At 35.7% G+C, this 8,910-nt stretch overlaps 1 protein-coding gene across 1 annotated transcript in view; it reads left to right on the forward strand.

Moving 5' to 3' along the window:
* The first annotated feature begins 898 nt into the window (after positions 1 to 898).
* Positions 899 to 8,910, forward strand: part of LOC107575316 (ribonuclease inhibitor-like) — an 11,547-nt gene continuing 3,535 nt past the window's right edge. Inside the window, exons 1-6 of the mRNA XM_016261715.1 lie at positions 899 to 1,063; positions 4,641 to 4,814; positions 5,048 to 5,218; positions 7,032 to 7,205; positions 7,573 to 7,746; positions 8,454 to 8,627. Of these exons, the coding sequence (XP_016117201.1) occupies positions 978 to 1,063; positions 4,641 to 4,814; positions 5,048 to 5,218; positions 7,032 to 7,205; positions 7,573 to 7,746; positions 8,454 to 8,627 (953 nt within the window). The 5' untranslated portion in view covers positions 899 to 977. The remainder of the gene's footprint in view (positions 1,064 to 4,640; positions 4,815 to 5,047; positions 5,219 to 7,031; positions 7,206 to 7,572; positions 7,747 to 8,453; positions 8,628 to 8,910) is intronic.

Genomic DNA, 8,910 nt, shown 5'->3' on the forward strand with positions numbered 1-8,910 from the left:
GTAAACATACTGTAAACATTGTGTCGACTTAGTTTGCAAGTATGGAGAACAGCGATAGATGGACGGACGCTGAAGTGCAGGCACTTGTAGCAAATGTAGCACTGCCAGTTGGAGATTCTTAGTCCTCCTTTCCGTTCTTTCAATCGCTTTACGTATATGTCGACTTTCCATGTTCATTATTGTGAAACCCGCAAGACACAACAAACACACAGCTCTGATCACAGCATCCTCCATCCTCCTGTTGTTAACGTTGTTCTTCTTTGTGTCTGTTGTTGAACGCCGCGCACAAATGACGTCGCTGTCGACCGGCTTAGGTCACTTCCTAGTACACACTCTCGGTGCGAATGCAACCCTTTAAATGGTACAGGGAAATAGTTCGCGCAAAATCGTCCCATTACTTTAGTACTGTACATTTAGTTCTGGAACTAAAGCGGTGCGAAAGGCCCTATTAAAGTTGTCAAAAGTACCGGTACTTTGGTATCAAGTCAAAACTGAAATTTACAAATTTAACAAATTCAGCCTTTCTGCAGCAGCAGTAGTACCAAGTACCGGGTCAATGCGGTACCTGCTAATAGGTGACTGCTTTCAAATGATCACATGCATGTTTTGTGTGAGCACTCTGTAAAGAGCATCAAAGGTTTCCATTTACAGTGTTTTTAGAGCATTGAGCATTATTGCTGATGTTGAGCACTTGAACGAAAGGACAATGATTTTGTCCGAATTGACTAAGTAGCGCATCTCAAGACTATGGAGCCAGCACTTTCAAATGTATAATTCATTGTCATTAAAGCTATAGGTAGATATATTTAGCTAAAGGTTAAAAATAGATTTAATATTTGCATTTAGCAATTGTATTCAATCTAATTATTCTGCAATCTTATTTCCCTTGCAGGCTTAATGATTGTGGCTTAACAGACAGAAGCTGTTCAGCTCTGGCTACAGTTCTTGGATCAGATACCAATCTGAAAGAGCTGAACATGAGCAATAATAATCTGCGAGATTCAGGAGTGAAGCTGCTCTGCACTGGACTGAAGAATATAGCGTGTCATTTGGAGATACTGAGGTAAGTTGTGTGACAATAGACAAAAATTACACTGAGCTCAACAAAAACACAAGGAGAAATCCAGACTTGAATAATGAACAAGTCTGTATGTTATGCATGGAGATACTTTATATTTATGCCTGCCATGGTGTTCTTCTTCTGATTTGGTCTGTCATTGACTGTGCCTAAGCCAATGTGTTGTGTTATACCGTTTACAGAATTAATTTGATTATGTTGGGGATAACTTACATTTGATGGTGATATCATGTATATCTGTCATTAGTAAAAGATCAGAAAGATGTGTATTTACCCGACAGACAGCATCCACTAAACTTCACAAATTTCACTAAAGGAGTGCGAAGTCAAGGGAGCACAATAGTTCTGATTAAATATTGTATTTGGCTAAAGTATTTGTTATCAATTTTAGGTTAAAACTGTACATGTGACGCAAGTAATGTTAATGAGTGGGGTAACTATAAAGAGATTATAATGTGTATTTGGATATAAATCTGTATAGTTATAGATCAGAGGTATTTTGTTAAGGTTCCAAGAGGTCCGTTCTCTATGCTCCCGTCCCAGTGGAGGTCCAGACAATACTTTTTTGGAAATGTTATTCATATTTCCATCTGGGCAGCAGTGGTACTTTGTAAAAAACAAACAAACAAATACAGTCAAAGAAAGTCATTTATTTTTTATTTATTTATTTAGTCATTTAGCAGACGCTTTTATCCAAAGCGACTTACAAATTAGGAAAACAGAAGCAATCAATTGTAGTATTAAAACAATTAAAAACAGATCCAAAACTTTATAAATACTACTTATACACATTTTAAAAATAAAGAGATTAAATAAAAATGACAAATGCATACAACAAAACTCCAAAACTTAACATTTAAATGAAAAACAAAAAATAAAGCCAAAAACAATTCAAAATACCAAAGAACAAAAGGTATAAGAGCACAACAATGACTCCAATATAACACCAAGCCAAACACCAAAAAAACAACTACATATGTGTATGTACAACCACACACACAAGCACACACACACACACTGTACATCTACATACACATCCATAAATGCAACATATATATTATTTCATTTCCATCCAGCCTGCCGAAGCACTAAAACAACTCAAATCAAATAAAACTAAAAACCCAATAAAATACAAATACAGACATAATAAATTCAGACATAATGTAAGTAAAATCAAAATAAATAACAAATACAAATCAAATGACAGTAGTCCATCAGTAATCCCAAAAAACAACACTGCCAAACCTACATGCCAAAAAACAACAACCCACTGACACATAGCAAGAAATGGTCACAAAAACCGAAACAGAAGTGAAACAAGCAATAGGAAAGAGGAGAAATAAAAAGCGACATTTATCCTTTGCCGGTGTCCCTCCTCGGTGGAGTCGCACGGTAGAGTCGATGGTCTTTACACCCTTCGGTCTTCACATGAGGAGGTCTTCACGTGATGGCTGCCGCGACCGCTTATTTTCTCCACAACGAAAGTCATCAAAAATTAGGATTTTGGACCCCGAGAGTCAAAGCCGTGGTGTCTAAGAATAAAAAAATTATAATAATGAAAAGTAAATATTTCTTTCATCAATTCAGCTTCATTGGATATTAAAAGGTAAGCTCAGATATTTTATCAGGCTATTATTATTTTTACATTGCATTTACTGATAAGAGATACTGTATGGGGTTCAGAGTGTACTCTTGAAGTCTGGACCATTTTTATATTTTGCTTAAAATAAGTGTCTTCTAAAATAAACAAACAACATACATAATGAAAATGCTCTCTTATTGTGAGCAGAAAAAGTTAATTAGTCAAGTCACCTTTATTTATATAACACTTTATACAATGCAGATTGTTTCAAAGCAGCTTTACAGTGATAAACAATTTAATGACAATTATCAAGAATTATTCTAAACAATTATTTTACTAATTTCAAAGTTTTAATTGTCTTTACCTTGCCATTTACAAAGAATTTCCCCAGTTATAATTGTTTATGAAATGCTCTTTAACATATTGTATATTTGGCCTAATGCTAAATGTAGATTTAAAAAATCTTAAACCTGATTTGTCAAACAGTTATACACTGTGTTTTGGACCGATAAAACTAACTATATTTGCTGCATTCTTGTAATTTTGTTTTTCTAGTTTTTTCTAGCCGTTATGTTTTTCCAGTGGTCACTAATACTCTCATCTCCCAATAGTAAGACAGTCTCTGGCCTCAGTGATCCTGAAGACATTGAGCTTGTTCAGGTGTGTTTGATCAGGGCTGGATCTAAACTCTGCAGGACTGAAGCCCTGTTCTAAACCTGCCGCTCACATAAAACCTTCTGCAGTTGAAGCGAGTCTTTTTAGCTGGCTTGACAGCGGCCAAGAAAATTGTTGCAACAAGATGGAAGCCTCCACATTCTATTAATAAGCAATATTGGGTTCTCACTTTTATAGACGTGGTGTATCTTGAATTGTCCACTGCTCGCCTTCATGGCGCCAGAGAGGACACCATTAGACTTTGGGCTCATACTTTAGAGAAGCTTAAAGGTTTTATTAACTTGAATTCAGGAGATTCACCCCCCTCCCAAATACACACTTTCTGGTATTGGGCTTTTTTTTTTTTCTTTTTTTTTTGTATTATTTTATATGTTTTTTTTCATATATATTGATTTAGAGTCGTGTTTAAGGTTCCCTGTTTGGGTTATAATTGCCTCTTTTTTTTTATTGACGTAGACTTCTTTCAGCGCTGTTCCAATTGTTTGTATGTCAAGATTTTTGTATGGGTATATATTTCTTTTTACATAATCTTTTGTACATGTATAGTCTTTGTACTTTGTATATTTTGGAGTATATTAGGTTTTAAATACTGTTTCGTATATTTCGGCCATTCACCCTTCAGTTTAACTGATTAGTTTTAACCAAATTATTATTATTATTATTATTATATATTTTTTATAGATATACTTCTATTTCATTTATCATGGTCTTTGTTTTTTGTTTGTTTTTTCTGTTGCAAAGCTGATTGTTTGTCTGTGTTGTTCTGTATATTAAACAATGTCAAAATAATAAAAAATTGATTAAAAAAAAAAAAAAACCTTCTGCAGTTTTACATTTTCAAAAAATGTGAACGTTCTGTAGGATTTATAAGCTTGTTTCCAAACAATGTCCTCACAAGGTCAGAATTTACTGGCATTACTATCCTAAGTGAATACCATAAAATTATCACAAAATACAAAATAATAATGAAAAAAAATTTTTTAAACAAAAATATATTGCATTGAATTTTACTGAATAGAAAAAAAGTTACATTTCAGGTGTTCTGTCACTTTTGACCATGTGTGAGTCGCATCAGAGAGTTAAATCTTGAGAATGACTGTAACCTGGAGAAATTAAAGTGAATTGATGTATAACGATTTAAAGTTCTCTTTTTTTGTTTGACTCCATATTCAGTTGTCAGTTTTTGCTTTGGAAGTTTTAGTTCATTTGTAAAAGTAACTAAATATAATTAACTTTAGGTATTTATATTGTTCAGTAGAATACCTGATTAATCATCTGAATGTTATATTTTTATTCCTGTTCTAGACTCTCAGACTGCAGCATCACTGAAGAAGGTTATAAAGCTCTGGCTTCAGCTCTGAGATCAAACCCTTCACACCTGATAGAGCTGGATCTCTCTGGAAATGATCCTGGACCATCAGGAGTGAAGCAGCTCGATGATTTACTACAGGATCCAAACTGTCAGCTGAAGACACTGAGGTGAGACATCCTCAAACATCACTATATTAATAAATGATGTGCAGGCTAAATATTTCAGCAATAATCTGGACTGTTTGCTGGATCAGAATGATCCGATCAGATGCTGCTGGTTGACTGTCAACAGTTTAGTTGTGCTGCAGTTCTGGAGTATGACATACCTTCATAATTACGCTTGTTTTTAGAATATATATATATATATTAAATCTAATCCTGCTTCATCTGGTCTTCTGCAGGTTTTTGTGTCCTGCTGCAGAAGAAGCCTGTCAGTATGTGAGAGGAATTGTGGGTAAAAACCCGTTACTCCTGAGAGAGCTGGATCTGAGTAGACGTGAACTAGGAGACACACGAGTGAATCAGATCGCTGCTCTACTGCAGGATAAACACTGTACACTCAACACACTGAAGTGAGTATTAGTAGTTTATTTACAATAGGGCTTTTCACACTGTGCTTAACCCCGGGTTTCACACCTGTAATTTGACAGCGGTGTTAGCAGGGGTTTTTACCCGGGGTTATGAAAGCCTGCTCTGGAGCAGGTTAACCTCGCAGTGCTGTGCTAAGTTTGTTCAGTGTGAAGCGGAGCGGTGTTTGCTTGCTGCTGCTGGACGCTTGGCAACAGACAGCCAATCAGAACTTGAGCAGCGAGGCTCATATCACGTCAGGAACAGGACACGTGTGTCGTGTAAACAGCAGCCGCTGAGAGAAAAGTAAGACATGTCAAAAAAGCGTGTGAACTGGAGTTAGGAGGAGGTTTGTCTTTGTTCTCTTGCCTTTGTGCGTCTTATGAGGCTTAAAACAGCTAAAGACCTACGCGGCGACATTTTTTTTAATAACTGGCAAGACGCGGGAAAAGCCATGTACTGGTTGCCTGCTGTTTGTCCAATCAGTGACAGTGACACCGCAAATATGCAAATCAGAAGGTTAACCCGGGGTCAGGAATGTACCGTGTGAAGGGTCTGTGAATGAATACCCAGGATTAACAGTTAACCCCAGGAATATCTTGAGCAGTGTGAAACGTGATTACACATAACACAGGATAGCGTTTATCTGGGGTTTAAGATGACCCAGGGTTAACCTTTTCAAGAGTGAAAAGCCCTAGAGTTTCATTACTTGTGATAGTAATGTTACTGTAGCTGATAATAATATTTCCTTGCTTGTGTGAGTCAGAGCAGTTTTTACTCAACATCACAAAGAGCCACTATAATATGAAATATTAAATTAAACAGCCAATGACAGTGACATCAAGCTTTAAACAGTTCACTAAATCAGTTTGATCACGAGTCAATAATTATTTACAGTTACTGTAGAGAGAGAAAAATTATTTTCTTCCAGAGTTTAGAAAACTCATTCAAACGAGTGATAGATTGTAAAAACAGCAGCGCTATAAACACAGATGTCTTTCCTAACATTAACAGCTCAGTTCTGTGTAAATTAAAGATAAATGTGCATATATTAATCTGTTTAAATATATGTCTGCTTAATGTGATCATGTTTGCTGATTGCTGACAAACATAACTATTCATAACTGCTTTCAATTGAATGTTTGTCTTTCACAAAATATTAAATGTCTAATTTTGGTGCAGCATATACTGTAACTTGTAGAAATTGGGGGAAAAAAGTCTACCTGATTAAAAAAGTATGAATTATCAATCAGAGGACAGAAGGCATGAAGTAGACTGTGTAAAACAAGTTTTTCAGCAAAGTTTTGGTCATATTGATCATTTATAGGTCCTAGAAATGTGTGTATTAATTATGATACAGTAGGCTATTTTCATAAGTAGCCATTATACTAATTGTTGAACATAATGTTCTGATTTCTCTCTATGGTCCTGCCCTGTTTTGGGTTAATCTGGATTACCTGATGATGACAAAAACACGTGTGAATTTAAAAATGTATTAGTAAATGTTGAAACTGACTTTAAGGTTATTAAATGCTGTACTAGTATTGTGCATCATTGGTTCATGTTAACTAATGTAGTTAATGATAACAAATGAAATCTTATTGTAAAGAGTCAGCTGTGTGTCTGAGAACCCCAGACATAAACACATTTACCCCAGTGAGCAAAAAGTGATTGTGAAATGAATGCGTAAACTAACTTGGACAAATAGATCACATCTTAATGAGTTTGCTGATATTCAACCTTTGTAACTTTTGTGTAGTTGGTAATAAGTTTAATTGACATACATCTGAAGTACGTTCTTTCTCTCTCTGTCTTCAGTCTGTGGGGATGCAGTATTACAGAGGAACAGAGTCTCGTCCTGACTTCAGCTCTGAACTCAAACCCATCACACCTGAGAGAGCTGAATCTGAGAGGGAATAAACCAGGAGACTCTGGAGTGAAGAGCCTCAGTGATCTACTGATGAACACACAATGCAAGCTGGAGAAACTGAAGTACAATTAAAGTTTATTTATTTTAAGACAACAGGTCTTAAGTTATATTGTTTATAGCAGTGCACTGGTTTTGCCCTATTGGTCACATTTTGTATGTATTTTTTAATCTAGTTAGTAATTGTTTAATTTCCAGCATTTGATACAATGTACTGATTATGTGCATGCAGAAATCTGCCTTTTCAACAGAGAATAAAGAAGATAAAACATTAAATAAATAGTTAAAAAGTGAAAAACTAAACAGTAGCTTCCAACAAACATAACTAGTGTGATTTGAAACAGACTACTGGAAACTAAATGCTTGCTGTAGCACTTCAATAAGATGATCATCATAGATCTGATTGATTGTGTTTTCTCTCTCTGTCTTCAGTCTGTGTGGATGCAGTATTACAGAGGAACAGAGTCTCGTCCTGACTTCAGCTCTGAACTCAAACCCATCACACCTGAGAGAGCTGAATCTGAGAGGGAATAAACCAGGAGACTCTGGAGTGAAGAGCCTCAGTGATCTACTGATGAACACACAATGCAAGCTGGAGAAACTAGAGTTAGTATCATTATACTCTACAGCAGCTACAGTCTGATTAAAGTTTACTGTTCAGTTTAAGATCGCTGGGCTCATGTTACATCATTTCTAGCGCTGCATCTTCTGTGTTTCTCCAGCTGAAGAAAGATTCAGAAATACTCTTAGTTCATGGGTTTGTGTCTGTAGAAACAGCATGAAACTCACTGAAATCTGACAAATCTTTGCTGTGAAACAAGACAAATGTGAAAACAGACTAAAAACAGTCTAACAGATGACAGTAGATTATTCTGAGTCACATTTATACTGAACTAATGGTACTCTACACTAAATCTTTTATTAAGATAAATGTATATTTAGTATATTTAGAGACTGTAAACTTCACTCTAAAATGGCTTAAAGTAATTTATTTGATTTGATTGATTTAATTTTCTTGCATTAAAAATGTAAAAGTAGACCATTTAATTGTATTATTTTTCTATTGTGTCTACATTAATCCTCTATATTAATTTACATTGGTTGATTCATTTATTTGTTAAATGAGGACGGATCCAGACGTGGAATTGTAACTAGTGTCCTCAAATGCTCCTCTCTTGGTTTATTTGTTCATATATTATCAGTTTACATTATTTTGCTTGTGTATCAGTGACTGTATGGCATTTACTCATGGTGTGTTTAACTCAGATATGAACTTAGATCTGATTGATTGTGTTTTCTCTCTCTGTCTTCAGTCTGTGGGGATGCAGTATTACAGAGGAACAGAGTCTCGTCCTGACTTCAGCTCTGAACTCAAACCCATCACACCTGAGAGAGTTGAACCTGAGCGGGAGTAAACTAGGAGACTCTGGAGTGAAGAACCTCAGTGATCTACTGATGAACACACAATGCAAGCTGGAGAAACTAGAGTTAGTATCATTATACTCTACAGCAGCTACAGTCTGATTCATTTACTCATGATGTGTTTAACTGTAAGGTCCGCCCACTGGTCCAAGGAAGGTATCCAGTGGCGGATGAAGGTCTCTCGCGTGTTGCTGTCTTTCCTTTTATACAGCACAACAATATTAAATTAAATACATTTTCTTGTGTTTTACCTCTTTTATTCATCTGACTCCAAAAATGAAAAGGGTTAAGAGAGTTGTTTGTTACTCAATAAATTTAGGTGAGTGTTTGATCATTCCGTTTTACCCG

Source organism: Sinocyclocheilus grahami, unplaced genomic scaffold (genome assembly GCF_001515645.1).
Source record: "Sinocyclocheilus grahami isolate Dianchi unplaced genomic scaffold, SAMN03320097.WGS_v1.1 scaffold2565.1, whole genome shotgun sequence".
In the NCBI taxonomy this organism is placed as follows: domain Eukaryota; kingdom Metazoa; phylum Chordata; class Actinopteri; order Cypriniformes; family Cyprinidae; genus Sinocyclocheilus; species Sinocyclocheilus grahami.